This window comes from Neomonachus schauinslandi, chromosome 12 (genome assembly GCF_002201575.2).
Source record: "Neomonachus schauinslandi chromosome 12, ASM220157v2, whole genome shotgun sequence".
In the NCBI taxonomy this organism is placed as follows: domain Eukaryota; kingdom Metazoa; phylum Chordata; class Mammalia; order Carnivora; family Phocidae; genus Neomonachus; species Neomonachus schauinslandi.
This window is the reverse complement of record NC_058414.1, coordinates 51,907,874-51,925,300: the sequence shown is the minus strand read 5'-3', so window position 1 is coordinate 51,925,300 and position 17,427 is coordinate 51,907,874. Positions and strand designations below refer to the sequence as shown.

The window sequence follows — 17,427 nt, the reverse complement described above, 5'->3', positions numbered from 1 at the left end:
AAGGTAATTATTATGGACGTTAAATTTAGGGGAAACACAGAATTTCATAGGGTTATGGAAGAAGGAGATTATATCAAGTTCAATATTAGTTGGAGTATTAGCTCACTAATTATGAATAGGAACATCTGTAGCACTGGTGAGTATTAGATGGGATGGTGGTAGGCAATATAAAAACATTCATACAAGGATTTTAATTTAGTTCCCCTCTTAATTTAGAACAGGGGTCAGAAAACTAGGGACAGTAGGACAAATACAACAATCTATGGCGTGTTTTGTATTGATTGAGTGCCATAAAATGCTTTCTACATTTAAAAAATGGCTGTAACACAATAAAAAAGAACATGCAAGAGAGACAGTATGTGGCCCACGAAACTTAAATTTTTTTACCGTGTGGCCCCTTACAGTACTGATTCTGAATTCGAATGTGAAACACACTTGAGATATTAAATATAATTAAAAGATAAAAGAGGATATATCCTTTTCAAATAAGATTTCCTGCTGTCATTTGATAAACAACTTCATGGGAACAGAAAAATTCAACTTGCTGTGCTATTGACACCTAGAGTTTTAGCGTGAAGTTTAAAAAGTCCAAAGCCTTAATTTCTTATATCCAAATTTATCCATCTATTGATAAAACTCAGAGGTACTCAATATAAGATTTAGTTTATATACGGTTTGGAGTTCTTCAAAGAAAGGTGGCATAGACTGCTATCAGATGTATCACTTTCCTTCAGAAAGCTCCAGATGGGGGGACCCTTCTGTCCTGGAGCTTGAAGAATATTGAGGGTGCATGAGGCTTGTTCATGCCTCACATGACCGGCCACAGACAAAGGGCCACATGCGTTTTACAGATGTAAAAACCCCAAGACTTCAAACCACGAAAGGAAATAAAGTACAAATAATTCCGATTTTCCTTTTCAGCTAGGGATTTTGTTATTTGTGTATACAGAAATGGAAAAGAAGGGAATATGGTTAATTCACTGCAACTATGCCATCTGACCTTTAAACGTCAAATCATTTTGCTGAAATAGGCAAAACAGTCTCAATTATTTTGCAGTGTCTGAATCAGCATGGCTGTTTTTACTCCACTATAAAAACTGAGTTAGAAAAACACTGCCAATTTGACAATTAGGTTTGAGAAGGGAAGAAAAGACCGTGACATCAAAATAAAGAGTGGAATGCTGCGCCTACCCACTGTGGCCTACTTTCCACTTTGTATAAAAGAAAAGAATTTGAAACCACACCCTTTTAATTTGTGGTGTTTTGTGTCATTTTAATTTCTTCTAATTCTTATGTTTCATTTTTTTCTGCAAGAAATACACAAGCAAAATCATACTCCAACTGTCTGCATCTCAAGCCTATTTGTAAATGAAAAGCCCAGGTTGAAGTTACCCCAGATGGCTTTTCATCAGTTGTTACTTTCATCCATTCAAGATAATTATCTGGGGAAAAAAATAAGTAAAGTTTTGTCTTCTCATTTCTGAGTATTTCTGATTTCCAAACATGGCAGTCTGCACAGAAATGAAGGAACTCTATCATCTTCCTTTTGACAGTGAATGCCCTTTATGTTGTCTTTTAGTATAATTATGTTTGAAGGCTGCGCTCTAAACTTGTGGCTATGTAATCACAATCAGTGTCTAGCATAGCACGCAGGAGAGAAAGAGAATTCTTCAAAACTCATCAGGATTTTTACTTGTGTTAAAAAGGAGGTTGAGGCATTAAACTAGGTGATATTGGTAAGGTCCGAAATTTCCATCCTAATTGTTTGCCCAATTATGTTTATGTAGCATGATGGAAAAGAGAGAGCAAAACGTATAGAACGGCAGATTAACATGCTATAAAAAAAGAATGTAGGCAAATTGAATATACCCTGTCCAAATTTTCTAGTGATGTTTTACTTCTGACCAGCTTTGAAAATCGTACAAACCAGGCTTAATTTGTTACTGTTTACCTATTCTAATCATGAACAGAGAAAAAAATGCCTATTCTTTCCCTGTCCTTTCACTCTCATTGGTTAAGAAATAAAAGACATTAGTTGCTTATGTGCCTAGTGGTGTAATCTTTCAAAATTAACCATTATATTCTTCCTGTTGATGTCAGGTCAGCCTGTAGGGAGTGGACAGCTCCTTCTGTTAATGATGTGACTAGAGGCTGAGTCCTAATACTGGTTACTCCCCCTTAGGTGGTGTTCTTAACACAGTCCTCTTGGTTTCCTAAGCCTCAGTGAGTTGCTCTGGAGTCTCACTCAAGTTCTCAAAGTAACAACTCCCATTTTTAAGCAATACGTGGGTCAAATGCTTCTCACATTCTGTTTCATTTAATCTTCACTACGGCGTGTCATAGGTACAATTATTATTTCTGAGGGAAAACTGAGGTTCAGAGTAGTTAGAGTAACATGTCCAAGTTTATACAGTTAGAAACTGATGGCCTTGGGATTTGAACCCAAGCTGATCTCATTTCAGAGCCCGCTTTTTCAATGCATGAATAAGTTGACCCTACACTACATAGAAGAATATTTTGCAACATGAACAGCCAGCTGATTTCCAAATGTTTCCTGAGATCCTCTTCTGAAGCATTTGGCCAATAGCAGACACTGGTTTGCCTCCTCTGCTTCGGCAGACACCTGACATTTCCCTTGGATTACCTCCTTGCATTTGGCCACCAGTTTCTCTGAATACTCAAAATCCTTCCCCTTGTGGCAGGACTGACATTTACTAATCCTATAACTGTGCCTCTCCAGCTCTTCTGTGCCAGCAGCAGTATCAGAGAAAGGGGTCCCTCTGGAACTTAGCGTTCTATATGGCTGGGATGTTACATTTGGCTGACAAATGGGTTTCTTAACCATCTTTTGAAAGTCCCTCTAAACTATACTGACTAAAGTTCTCAGCAGCTGGTATCAAGTTGACATAAACTTCATGGCTCTAAGGATCTTCCTTAGTAAAAATCTAAAATGGAATATTGTCCGAGGGTCAGGAAATATCAAGCCATGAAACATTCTTGACAAGAAAACCTAGAAGCAAACTCCAAACTCAGGGTTATAGAGATGAGGAAAGGGAGGCTCAGAGAATAGAGTGAATTCTATCTGGTCATTTGAGTCATCAGAGGTGATGGGACTAGCAACTCTGGAATTGTCCTCTTTCTGACATTGCCTGATTCTATGGGCTCTGGTGAAGCACTGCTAGTTTTGAGTGACATCTAATTTTCTCACTGGTAAAGCCTAGAGTATATCCAAGAAGGCTTTGGGTTGTCAGTAGGAGGGACACTTACTTTCAGACATGGCTACTATTTTCTGAACCCCTCCCCTGCCTCTTTCCTGACTTGCTTTAGAAGAAAGTAATGTCCACCATCCTTTGCTACTTTTCAGCTTTCTTTTTTCCCCTGGGAGATGCATAAGGGCAAGCAGTAACAGGAGAAGCTGGAAAGATGATGGTAGGTGCAGTTTTTGAGCGAAATCAGAGGAGGCAAAAGCTAGAGATTTCTTTTCATGTCAAGCAAAAGACCATTAAAGATCTATTTGTTCCAATTCACAAGAGCTACATAAACAAATACAAAATTACCTATATAATTTCACAAAAGAACCCCCAGATTAGTAGATGGCTTCTTCATTACAACTTATCATATAAGGTAGTTCTGATTGAAGATTACCAAGAAAAGAAAAAATTCACAAAACAACTTCACAGCCAAGAAAGAAGGAATGCATTATAATTTTTTTACTAAGAAGTTTGTTATTGGGTTATGTTTCCCTTGTTAGAATAGAAAAACACTAATTTTGAACAATAAACAATTTCTGAATTATTCTTCATTCCACAGAATTTAAATGTACACAGTACTGCATGAATAGGGTCACATGTCAAAGGAAAAGCATCCCATTTTTCATAAGTAACTGGCGAATTGATGTACAATGTTATGAAATGGAGTAAATAACTTATCTCTAAGTATTTCAAGTAAAAACAAATGAAACAAACCAATAAACTAACTTGCTTTTCTTTAATAAGCAAGTACAAGACTATGATCCAACTTGCATATATAACCTACTGCCCCAAGCTGCAGCAAGAATTTCACACAAAGCCTACTGACTTATCAAAAGTCACTTTCTGTGTTTGCCAATTCTCCCTATAGAACAGATGGGAGACATAAAATGGTTTGCATTTCATTTCAAAATTACCATAATTTTCCTAATGAAAAGGTTATACTTTTTATTAAGCCAGATATGCTGTTTCCAAACATAAAACCAAATAAAATTTTCCTGATGCTCAGCAGTATCTTTCTTTTTCCTGATGCACCTTCAAGGCACAAAATACTAGGGCAATGAAATCATGCCTAGAGAGAAGGTCAACCATGAGGAACAGAGAAAAGAGCAAAAAAGAGAGAAGAGAAGAAAAGGGAAAGGAAGGGAGACAAGAAAAGAAGGAAAGAAGGAAGGAAAGAAAGAAAGAAAAATAAGGAAATAAGAAAGAAAGAAAAAGGCACACCTCTTGAGCGCACCATCCACATTCCGGACCCAGCGCAAGGCACTTGGTGCAGGACGCTGCATTCGAAGATGTACATCTATTGTCTTCTGTAATGGAGGATAAAATGAGGTGTTACTATCCTATTGGGAAGTATATACAATTCTAGACCAAAATGTATTTTGAACACTGAAACAAGCTGACCAATAGTTTAAAGTAAATACTAAAAACATATATAATTTCTTTGGGAAGAGGTAAGGTTAACTGCATTATAATTAACAGATACAACATTTCCTGGATAGTTATTATTTGGTTTTGTAAGGCTGGGAAAAAGGACAGTGATGAAAATGTGATTTTAGTTAGGTTTGGGGTTTGGCTTGTATTCTACTACAAGAGTAAAAGACACTCCACATTTTTTAGTGTGCTGAAGTTTCACTGTATTTCATATTACCTGAACTAATAAGGCATTTTGGGATCTAGAATTTTTCCTGTAAAAATAGTCATATACAGACCTCAGTCTGAACATGTCAATCCATGTTGGGTCCTAGTGAATGAACTTTCTGAAAAATGACCTTGATTTCTTGAGAAATGATGACATAATAGAGTAATTCGGGAATTCGATTGTCTTAATATTGATATTTTGGCTTGATGGGTACCAGAACTAAATATAACAGCATGGTTCAACATTTTAGACATAAAGTAGTTAAGACGGATGAATTGTTTTAGTTTACCCAATTTAAGATCACTTTAAGATCATGACCAGTTCACTTTCCCATAGATTCCCACACTTAGCTGTGACATAGTAACATCGTATATATGTTAATAACATAGCTGTGCCTGGAAACTCTTTACCTTTATCCGTGGCCACTAACTACTTATATCATTATGAAGAGACTCATCATTATGAACTTAAATACATAAAATACAATAAAGAAAGAGTCATAAATTATTTTATCATGAGTTTTTAGTGGAATAATCACATACTTCCTACAGTCCATCCTTTACTATGAAACGTCACAAGGACACTGGAAATCACAGCATGCCATTCATCTCACTCACAGGCAAATAACAGGCATTCTAGCTGTAAGTATTTCACAGTCCAGGTGAGGAGATAACTATATAAGCAAAGAATAAAATACAGTATGATAAACACAGCAAGAGAGATATCACCAAGGCACTATGGGAACATAGTAAGGGGCTTCTCACTCTGCTTTAGAGGAAGGGCAGGGTTAGGGGAAGAGGATGTGTTTAAGGATGATCCCTAGAGGCAGTGAGATCTAGTATATCTCTTCGCCATTTCATTTTGTTTCTTCTAATCTGTGTTTATCTTTTAAAAAATGTAATGAAAGAGGAATGAGAGAGGACTACGTATGTTTGTGTGTGTGTGTGTGTATAATCACACAGGGACATGGTAGCTTGAAAGGGTATCAAGGCCACAAAATCTCTAGCTGTCCCCATCCAATCAGTTTTTCTTTTTCTTCTCTCAACTTGCCCCGACATTCTAGAATACACAGTTAAAACAGCAGTGACCTGAAGGTGGCATGGGGTGGGCCTTGGCAGTGGGAAGAGAGAAAGAGGAACTATAGGAAAGAGAGTAAGTATAGCAGAAAGGTACTAATTGAGGTGGTAGTGAGCGCCCTTCCCTGTATTTCCCTAGACAACCAACTTAAGCCAAAAGCATCCCTTCTTAACTCTTAATGGCTGTTCTATTATCTCCTCTCTGTGTCCCTTGCAGCCTTTGTCCTTGGCTTTATATCAACTTTTTTTTTTTAAAGATTTTATTTATTTATTTGACAGAGAGAGAGAGACAGCGAGAGAGGGAACACAAGCAGGGGGAGTGGGAGAGAGAAGCAGGCTTCCCGCCGAACAGGGAGCCCGATGTGGGACTCGATCCCAGGACCCTGGGATCATGACCTGAGCCGAAGGCAGACGCTTAACGACTGAGCCACCCAGGAGCCCCTATATCAACTTTTAATAAACATGATCCAAACTTCTTTACTGATTTGTCCAGACCTGGTCTAGATTTCCGAGGACTAAAAATACTTACTGTTTTGGGCTGCCTTTACTACTAGTGTGGCCATCTGACTATAAAGACTCCATAGCCTAAAATCCTTCTATCTGGCTTAGCCTGCCAAACTATAAAAGGCGCTTATTTCTAAAGTATTCAGAGGACAGAGTGACCTTTTTAGTTGTTCTCAGAAAGAAATCAAGCACATTTGCAGACCTAACTTGGCCTTTACCAACTCTTAAACTTGACCTGAGTGGAACGTGGAAGTAAGTCTATTTCAGTCCAATCCTGACTAACTTCCTCACTCCGTAGGTAGGACGTTGGCACTGGCAGTTCAGATTGCACCCTCTTGGAAGGGAAGCTGCCACTTCTATGACTGTGGTCTTTGTTTCTAATAGTTGTGTGACTGTGTCCTAAGTTAACCCAGATTCAAGGTTAGGTCAGTCTCCTACTTCCAAGACACAAGTGGTAAATAATGGGTTTATGAGCAAAAATCTTTCTTGATAGTCTGCTTTCTGACCGTTTGTTTTAAAAAGTTCTACTGCCAACTTCTGTTCTCAGACTTCAGCCACCTAAGAATGATGACCAAGAGGGGTAGAAACTTTGGTCGTGTTATTATGTCCCAGGTTCCAGGGTTGACATTTCTCAGTCTACATAATTATAGGAAAAATGATCCCATAAATGGATATGGAGGAGGCAGACCTTATGATTCTGCAGACCTGAGAAAGGCCATAAATTGAACTCCATGGGAATAATGTCAAATGTTACTGCTGGAGAGTGTCATGGTTAGACTTTACACAAGACAAACCAGATACACTTTGGTAAGCAGAATTGTAAGCGTTTTTCTTTTTCATTTTAAACGCACATTAAGTAAATACCTAACATGCAAATATCACACCAATTAGAACAGTTCTTTACACTGAATGGTCATGCTACTATGGAGGCTGTTAGTCAATATGTGGTAAAGGGATGTGTGTGTGTCTTCCTGTCTGTCTGTCAGATCCTCCCATGTAAATAGAAATCTTTATATTGAGCACACATCAATCAATGCATGAGTGCTGTTTACCGACATGGGCAGTTTGTCATCAGTCTCTAGGTCAACTCCATTCATTGGCTGCCCCATCCCTGACGCAACATCATAGGAGGCTGCTTCCCAGTAGTGCTTTCCTAGCAGCTCTCAGCACTGACACCTCATTAGAGGGGGTGCCTGAGTGTTTCTTGTTACCACTCTAAGACAGTGGTAGCTACCTGTTCAGCTATTTGTTCAGTGGCATGGCATAGCACTATATTCTTAATGTTCTAGCATTGTATTTTTATTAAGGATACTTTTTTTGTGGATCTTAAAGGAAATTACGAAAGACAATGGAAGCAGAGTCATATTTTAAACCATATGTCTTCAGAACCCTCTTTTGTTCTCATTTCCTTTAGTCCTAACTGCCTCACCAATCCCATGTCATTAAAAAAATGTGCTACCAAGACAGAAATTAGTAAATGATTTAACATCTTGTAAGTGTGTACATTCTGAAAAATTCTATTCCTTGATCTTTGAGCATGGGTTGAGATTCTTACTTTTACTCCTATTACAATTGGAGGTAACAGATACGATGAGGTAGCATTGCTAAATAGTTACTGGAAATAAAGTTCCAAATTTCCACAGCACTGTTACTTAAGAGCAATGTGTTCTTAGGCTAGTTACCTAAATTCTCTGAGGTTCCATTTCTTCCACTGTAACATAGGGCTAACTATACCTATATCAAAATACTGATATGAGATGAAATGAGCAAGCATAAGCATGCCAAGCACAGTACTTAGGGTGTGGTAGACACTCTTACAACACCTTCATTTTGTTCACATTTTTCAATGTGTACCTTGACTTAATCTGAGTATTTTTCTAATTATTTCCCAGAATTAAATGTTTCTGACGCATGTAAAATGACCTTTATAACAGTCTGTCATAAAGTATAATAAATATCTATCATCAACAGGATAAAGTACACAAAAATCAGGAAACTACATATTTATGACTGTCACTTAGATATTCTTTGTTTTAGATGATGCATTTATTCAGATTATTTTGAGAATGTTTAATCTATAGAAGTAAGAAGAAAAAGAATATGGACCAAAAAAATAATAATAATAAAAATAGTAACTAAAAAAGCCCATGTTTCAACATTTAGATTGGGATATTTCCATAAGTCAAGTGATCAGAGAAAGTGAAAGTTTTGGAAATATTTCTAATGTTTTTCTGCTCTGAAGTCTACACCACAAAATTTCAACAAAATTTAAAGAATGCCCAAAGTTATCTGGAAGAAGGAACAATTAAAACTGATAAAGATTGTAGTCCTTAATATTCAGAATCAATCATTTTGGATTCTCCTGTTAGGACTAGACAGAATGATTTGTGAAGAATAGAGAAATGCATTTTGTTTTCAGAGTATCATTTCCTTAACTGCATTTACTATACAAATTAAATTAAACTTGGATAATTATATAAAGCCACTTCCTTAACAAAAAGATAAAAGTAAACACTTTTACAATGAATACATACTTTACTTTGATAGCAGTCAAAACCAGGCAAATTGAGCACAAAGAATAAGTTTTAGAGTATAACTTTGGAGTTTCCTTGTTCTAGCTGTATATTGCGGCCATGTAATTGTTACAGATATCTTCAAAATACATTACCTGATTACTGAAAGCTCTCTTTTGCACAAAAATTTATCATGCTATCATTTGATGTAAAAATAAAAATGAAGCAATAGATTAGTGTTCTAATCACTTGCTGTTACCTAGTTATTCCAAATTTTGATTGAGGAGCTGTTCCATAAAGACTCCTACAAATATATAGAGAGGGAAGAGGTGGTTAGGACTACTTCTTTGAAAATCAGGCACAGGAAACAAAACCAAAGTCAGTTAAATTTTAAGATAGATTAGGTAAAGGGGCAAGGGAGAAAAGGTAGAAGCATAGGAAGCTCTTTGGAAAAGGTAGATCTGAGTAGGGAAGCTCTGAAGAAGAGATGTATTATGATGACTGAGGGAGTATCGCAAAAACAGGGAGCAAGGAAATAATAGTACAACTATTTGTATTTTTCTTTTTCTTCTGCTTTTTTCCTTGGACTTCATATAAACATAATACAAAGCCACATTCTTTATTAACATTTTGCATTTGCTCTTTTACTTAGCATTTAGACTATGAAACATAATTTTACTGTTGAAATGGACAAAGAAGCAGATATTATTAAAAGAATTAAAATAATACATCTATGCCAAAACTTCAGCTTACTAAAATAATGTTTATGCAACAAATGCATATTTCAACTGTGCTCATATAGAATTAGTTGAAAAATTCACTTTAGTATTTGAGGTTTGCTACTAAATTATACATTCAGAAAATACGACTCTCTAGCAGCAACACCCAACCTAGAGTATTTTTCTCTCCTTTGCTTTTACCATATTGTTTGTTTCAAACTTATAGCAAATAAGCATTCAGGCCATGGAAATGAAAATAAGTATCTCTATGGGAAAAAAACATTTTGTCTAAATAATTTTGCCTCTACTTGCACTTGAAAAAACATACACCCATATTTATGTTTGGCCAAAAACTACTAGGATTCCTTTCTTTTTTGTCTTCTCTGTTAGCTGTTCCAGCGATTAGGTTTCATAGTTTTAAAGTATATTTGGAGAAAAAGGCAGTGGTATGATAATGATCAATACATATATAGAGGCTCAGAAGAAAGGGTGAGGAAATGAAGACATTATAAGAAAAAAAAAAGTCTTAGCTCCCCAAAGGAAGAACCTGAGATAGAGACTTTTGGCAAGCAATCTATTGAGAAGTGAGGTAAGATCAGGAAAGAAAAGGCACAAAGATACTGTTGCAGTCAAATTCTGGTCTTAACCTGCCTGATTCTACCCAGAACTCAGAGCACAAATCATACCACAAAGTTGTCCCACTTTGGGGCAAAGTGGAAGTCTGGCTTTTATACCATCCCATCAGTCATCCATTGACTGAGGGCAGCACAGAGAGGGTTGGGGTGGGTTAAACTTTACACATTGCTGAGCGATGTGGCTCCCTCTGATGGAGGCCATTTTTCTGAGAATGTGGCAGCTGTGAGCCATTAACAGCCAGAACTCAGAGCAACTGGGGATGGCGTACCAGCCCTATTAAGGATGTCTAGTTTAGTAGCAGCCATCTTGAGCCCTGAATGGAAGGGCTAAGCATGGAAGCCAGTGCTAAGAATGGCAAAGGTAAAGATGTCCTGGACCCTCACAGGATCATGGAGTTGCTGCCCCCATTCTGGGTTGTCTCTCAGAACTGTTTCTTTTTTTAAAAAGTATTCTCTATACCCAATGTGGGGCTCAAACTTACAACCCCAAGATCAAGAGTTGCATGCTCTATGGACTGAGCCAGCCAGGCGCCCCACTCAGAACTGTTTCTGATTTAAGAGGAAAATTCACCTGAGTTTTGCAAGATAATAAAAGAAAGACTTGAGCAGAATTAATATAAATGCTTTTTTAGAAATGTTAAGCATAACATTACTTTACATGACATAGACCATCCACTCTGAAGAGACATGTTTTGTTTTTCCTTGGAAAAATAAGACTATGAGACTGTCAGTTCCTGGAGGACAGGTGCTTACATATATTTTCTTTCTATCTCCAGTATCCAAGTCTAGCATCTGGTACACACCCAGTAAATCTGTGATGAATACATGATATTCTAAGTTGAAGTTGACCTGGCAGTCTAATTTCTTAGGTTTTTATAGCTCTTGATTATTTACATTTTTTTAAAAAAAACTTCATTTCCAAAACCAATTTATTGTAAAAGGCAATAAATATAATTATGCTTACTGGATGAACTCCTATCTGGATGAGTTCATATCTAGATGAGCTCATCTTGATGTTTTCAAATGTGAAAAAACACAAACCAACATATAGTGACAAGTTTCTTTACATTTGGTCTTCTGATAGTGTACAGTTCTACTGATTTATTTATTTATTTATTTATTTATTTATTTTTTAAATATTTTATTTATTTATTTGACAGAGAGAGACACAGCGAGAGAGGGAACACAAGCAGGGGGAGTGGGATCTACTGATTTATTTTAAAGCAAGGGTAATTTCTTTCTAAAGAACCCTGAATATGTGATGGGAATGATACTGAATTGAAATAGCACTTTTTAATGCTACCATTATCAGATGCAAAGCCACCAATTCACTTATTGTTTTCTTATTGCCCAGATCTAAATCAAATTTCAATTCAGCAAATGTTCTTTATCCCTATAAGGTTGAGTAGTTTTTCCTGAGCACAACTTCCTTGTAATGCCGATGTTATGAAATCACACTAATCTTTTCTTCTCATTAACCAGGTTTATTAGGGTTTTATTATGTGTAATCTTTATGTTTCAGGGAAAAGTTTCAACCTCCCTTGTTACATAGAAAAAATTCACATGAGTTCAATAGGGTTTTCTGCTAGCATAAAGATTTTTAGAGAACAAAAGCAGGGGGGAAAGCTACTTGCAATGCTGGGCAGGTTAAGAAATGTTAGGGCAATGCTACACGGATTCCATCTGTCTGCCCTGCCCTGTTTGGGGCAATCGCAACATGAGTCAGAAGTTAAAGTGGGCAAGGATGGCAAAAAGCAAAACTCTTGTTCATGATAGAATTTACAAGAACCATTGTGAAGCCACAAATGATGCTCATTTGTGTTGAAATGGGCCATCACAAGGCTGGTCTGGTGAGGTCATATCACAGCCTTTCCTTGTGATTCATTTACACACACTTTAGTCAATTTAGCTTTGAAAAAGATCTGATTGCAGCATACAATGGATAACTGTATAAATTATGCTCTACATAAGAACACTTTTTAATTTGAAAGAGGGCACTATTAAGTACACTGGGGCAACGGTATGAATTCGAACTTCTCAGGTGAGCTGAAGTCTAAGATCACCCTAAATGCACATTAGTTTGGTGGTGTCGAACAAGAAATGAAAACAATAAACAAGGCAATCCATGCTAAGGTTATAGGAAATGTCAGGAGAAAGGGAATGCCCTGAGTTAGTAATGAAGGAATCTCATCACATGAAGGAGGGCCTGACAGGTTTTGAAGGACAGGTACAGTGCAGAAATCTGGTTGAAATTTGTGACTGTTTTTAGATTTTATATATGAACACATATATGTTTATGTATATTTTCTATTTTACATATTTTGACATATATTCTTAGGTGTGGGAAGGAGATGAAAGAGTATAAAGAATACTTGTTGTTTGCATTCAAAAATGACTTTGCAGGGCGCCTGGGTGGCTCAGTTGGTTAAGCGACTGCCTTCGGCTCAGGTCATGATCCTGGAGTCCCGGGATCGAGTCCCGCATCGGGCTCCCTGCTCGGCAGGGAGTCTGCTTCTCCCTCTGACCCTCCTCCCTCTCATGCTCTCTGTTTCTCATTCTCTCTGTCTCAAATAAATAAATAAAATCTTTAAAAAAAAATGACTTTGCAGTTGATATTATTTTCTACACAGTGAAGTTTCTCTTGGTGGGCCAAGAAGGTTTTCAACTATGTATAGCAAGAATTGTTCCTGAAGACGATCAAATTCAGTTTTGCATTTGCTCCCTTACCTGAGCACATCAGTTTGTCTTCTGACACTCATCTGGGGTAAATTTGTGAGGAAGTGAGAGAAACTCGGGAAGAAAGATGAGGTCAAAGCACAGCATCTCCCAGTATAGCTTTCCTTCTTCAGACTTGGAACTTCAACAAGGATCAAAATCTCGATTCAGGGAGGGTTCCAGAGGCCCCTCTGAGGCAAATTCTGGTTAAAGCTGCATTTGTCTAACTTGGAAAAGCAATATTAGTCATGTGCTTTGTGTCTTGTTTTAACTGGAACTTTTCCATACATTCCAACTGTCCTGTTTATGAGGCACACTCCCTTTTTATAAAAGCCAAAATATTCACCGGTTTCCCACTCTGTTCCTCTAAATAATGTTTTTAATCTAACATACTAGAGTTCCAGGGGCTCTTCCTATTTTCCTCTCCAACTCTTGGCAGGTATGAATTTCCTTTCTCCCACTTAAAAAAAAAAAAAAAAATCACATCGCTATTCACATCAAAACCTCAAATGTCATAGTTAAGGATGTAAAAGAAATGCCCCAGGATAGTAGGAATGCGTTTTCTACATTACGTTTTTTAAACCTGAAGTCATATTGCAGGTGTGTACTTGATTAGAAAAACAAAGAAACACTTTATACTGTAAAGAATTTTGTTCTAAGTAAAAAATAAATTAGGACCCAAAGTGAATTTTAGTTCATTTAGCATTTGGCTTTCCTGCAATTAGATTTCAAAGACCAGAAAGGTATTTATATTTTACTCTGCCACTTCAAAAAGCAAACCCATATATACAATAGGATAAATTAGGGAAAATAAAAAAGAATAAATATTTATTAAATGATTACTTGGTTTTGGGTCCTCTACCAAACACCTTATATGTATTATTTCACTGGAAGTTTAGAAAAACCCTATGAGGAAACCATGCCCATCTGTAAAGATGGGGAACTATAGCTTAGGGAAAGTCTCATCCTAAAGTCACACAGCAAGTGAGTACAGAGACCAAGTTGGAACCCAGTTCTAACTATCAAGACTTTTCTCTTGAATAATGTCCTATATGCAATAGAGAATGACATAAAGACAATTATGCCAAAGTATGATTTAAAGCTCTTGCTAATTAAACTTTTATTAGTCCTTAAGTAATGACTCAATAATAATTCCCGTGGACCTCAAGATAATTCTTCCATACAAGTAGTATGTCATTGCTTTTCCTATTATCCGTCCCACTCTCAAGATGAGGATGTTAGGTTGCCCCAGCAGGATTATTTTCTGTCATCAGTGCCAAAGACCTCCCTAAATACTACAGTGCCCTTTTCAAAATTCATTTTATTTCCATGTACAAGGAAACCTTGAGTTTTAACACTGAAGCTCCAGCCTAAACATCTCACTGAGTGCTGAGTGCCTAAATTAGATTGGTTGGCAGTTTTTCAGCATAATGGAGAACTTATCCTTTTACAACTGTGTTTCCCCAACCCTTTGCCAGGGGACAGCTCTGGGCTGCATGCTAATTAGGCAGAAGCACTTGAAATGGTGTTTGCAGTTGCTATTTCCATTTGTGAATTTCCAGTTCTGTCCAGGAAGCCAAATCTGGAAGAGGGAAGCAGGGAACTTGTTCTTGTCCATAACTGCCTATTCTCTGACCTTGGCTTGATAATTTAACTTTGCTGGGGTTTTGCTTCCTGGCTAATGAAGCAGAGAAAGTGCTCCTCCTTTTTATGTGCTCTAAAAAATTTTTTAAATATAGAGTCTGAGTTAAAAGGACATGATTGGTGGAGAACATTTGCTTAATAGCATTGCACAGTTCTGGGCGCCTGGGTGGCTCAGTCGTTAAGCGTCTGCCTTCGGCTCAGGTCATGATCCCGGGGTGCTGGGATCGAGCCCCGCATCGGGCTCCCTGCTCCGCGGGAAGCCTGCTTCTCCTCTCCCACTCCCCCTGCTTGTGTTCCTGCTCTCGCTATGTCTCTCTCTGTCAAAGAAATAAATACAATCTTTAAAACAATAAAATAAAATGTCTTCCATATTATAAATTGTATCTTAAGATATTCCCATAAACTAACAGAACTGTGCAATGCTTTTTTTTTTTTAAAGATTGTATTTATTTCTTTGACAGAGAGAGACATAGCGAGAGCAGGAACACAAGCAGGGGGAGTGGGAGAGGAGAAGCAGGCTTCCCGCGGAGCAGGGAGCCCGATGCGGGGCTCGATCCCAGCACCCCGGGATCATGACCTGAGCCGAAGGCAGACGCTTAACGACTGAGCCACCCAGGCGCCCCTCACTGTTTTGTTTTAACACTGTCAGCTTAGAGGCACAAACAAGCTTTCTGAAGGATAGAAATGTTCTTTATGCTGATTATAGCAGTAGTTCCAAAGGCCTATACATCTGTCAAAACCCACTAATGGGCACTTTAAAGAGATGCAGTTTGTTAATGTAAATTATATCAATACATTTTATTTAAAATTAGCTTTGGAAATTAACTTAGATGGAGTATTTTTTGTTACCTAAAGCACAGTGAGTGCACAGTGAGGAAACATATTTCTTTCCTGGTAGTATATACAAAAATATTAAATTACTTCATGTGGTTTTTAAAAGGTAAGCCAATGACACCTCACATAAATCCTGACTTACAGATACTTACAGATCAGTTAGTGGGTAACTAAAGTCTTTTATCCCTACACTGTACTTATCTGATTTACATGACTTCCATTCAGATCAACGGGTAAATTATTATTATTTTTTTAAAGATTTTATTTATTTATTTGACAGAGAGAGAGACAGCGAGAGCAGGAACACAAGCAGGGGGAGTGGGAGAGGGAGAAGCAGGCTTCCCGCCTAGCGGGGAGCCCGATGCGGGACTCGATGCCAGGACCCTGGGATCATGACCTGAGCCGAAGGCAGACGCTTAACGACTGAGCCACCCAGGCGCCCCCAGGGGTAAATTATTTTAATGCTCCTTCAAATAGATTTAGCTCAGTTGTTGGATGATAAAATTATTTTTCATATTCAAAAATTATTTTTTATATTCTATCAGGAACTTCTTGCAAGCCTTCAGCCGTATGAAAAATTGAAAGGAGTGTGTAGTAATACCAAATGAAAGATTAAGTATCTTAGTAATTAATACTATTATTACTGATAATACTAATACAGCTTAAAGTACACATTAATAATATATTTTATATTCTATTCTCTATAGTAAAGTTTCTTCTATCTCCAGTGCCAAAGATGATCCTAAATACTTAAGTGTCTTTTATAAAACTCATTTTACTTTTGGGTTCAGACAAAGAAAATTCTGAATTATAGTGAAAAGATTTTCACCTGTCTTATAGGATAGAAATTTAATCTTCTATAATACTTTAATTACCTTAAACTATTTCAAATAATAATTGTCCAGTTTAATTTCATTGGGTGGAATTTGACTAGGTACTTCTTTATACATATGTATTAGTTGATAATGTTTTACCTCATCTTCTTTAGTGTGTACTTCCTAAGAACAAGGATATTCTCTTATAAAACCACCAAAGAATTGGTGAATTCAGGACATTTAATAGTGATACTATATAATGAACTAACCTATAGTCTGTATTGTCCTATGAAATTCTTGCTCCATATTCTCCATATGTCCCCAAATGGTCCAGCTACTACTTCTCCTTCATCAGAACTTAGCTTTATCAGAGTTCATCTTTCTTTGGGTAAATCTTCAACCAATGCTTTAGTCTTCTCTTCATTCTCACTGGCTGCTTGTAAGGCTCTCCCTAACTCTCTACCTCCCCATCTCCCAAAAGTATCAGTTTCTATTCTTTCAAAGTCCTAAGCTCTTTTTTAATATGACCCTCCCCATCTTTGGTATTCCCAGACACTTTCAAAAATTTTACAATGTATTCATGCCCTTGCTCATGGTTTTTGGCCTCATCTGATTCCATGTAATTATCCAAATCAATCCAAATCCCACCTAGGGCAGAGCCATTATCAATCCCTGGGGCCAGGAACTGTGGTAGGGAATTCTCATGAGGGACCTCTAGATCATGAAACCATGAAAGTGATATCTGACTTTTTCTTTTTAGGATTTTATTTATTTATTTGAGATAGAGAACATGAGTGGGGTGGGGGGAGTGCAGAGGGAGAGGGAGAAGCAGGCTCTCCCTTGAGCAGGGAGTCCGATGTGGGGCTCTGTTCCAGGACGCTAGGATCATGACCTGAGCTGAAGGCAGACGCTTAACTGACTGAGCCACCCAGGCGCCCCTGAGATCTGACTTTTTATAATAAGTCAGTTTCTGCCCCATCAAGTCTATCAGCAGATAATCTAGTCTGTGACCCTGTTCTCAGAGAGCATTGCCCTCTGGCGTCAATACTATGCTGACCTCTAAGTAGCCAAGGGTTAGTCCT

The 17,427-nt window shown here is 37.5% G+C and overlaps 1 protein-coding gene across 1 annotated transcript in view; it reads right to left on the bottom strand.

The window, feature by feature from the left end:
• The window catches only part of ITGB8 (integrin subunit beta 8), a 73,572-nt gene that overhangs the window by 40,990 nt on the left and 15,155 nt on the right, over positions 1–17,427 (bottom strand). Inside the window, exon 2 of the mRNA XM_021689757.2 lies at positions 4,473–4,558. Within this exon, the coding sequence (XP_021545432.1) occupies positions 4,473–4,558 (86 nt within the window). The remainder of the gene's footprint in view (positions 1–4,472; positions 4,559–17,427) is intronic.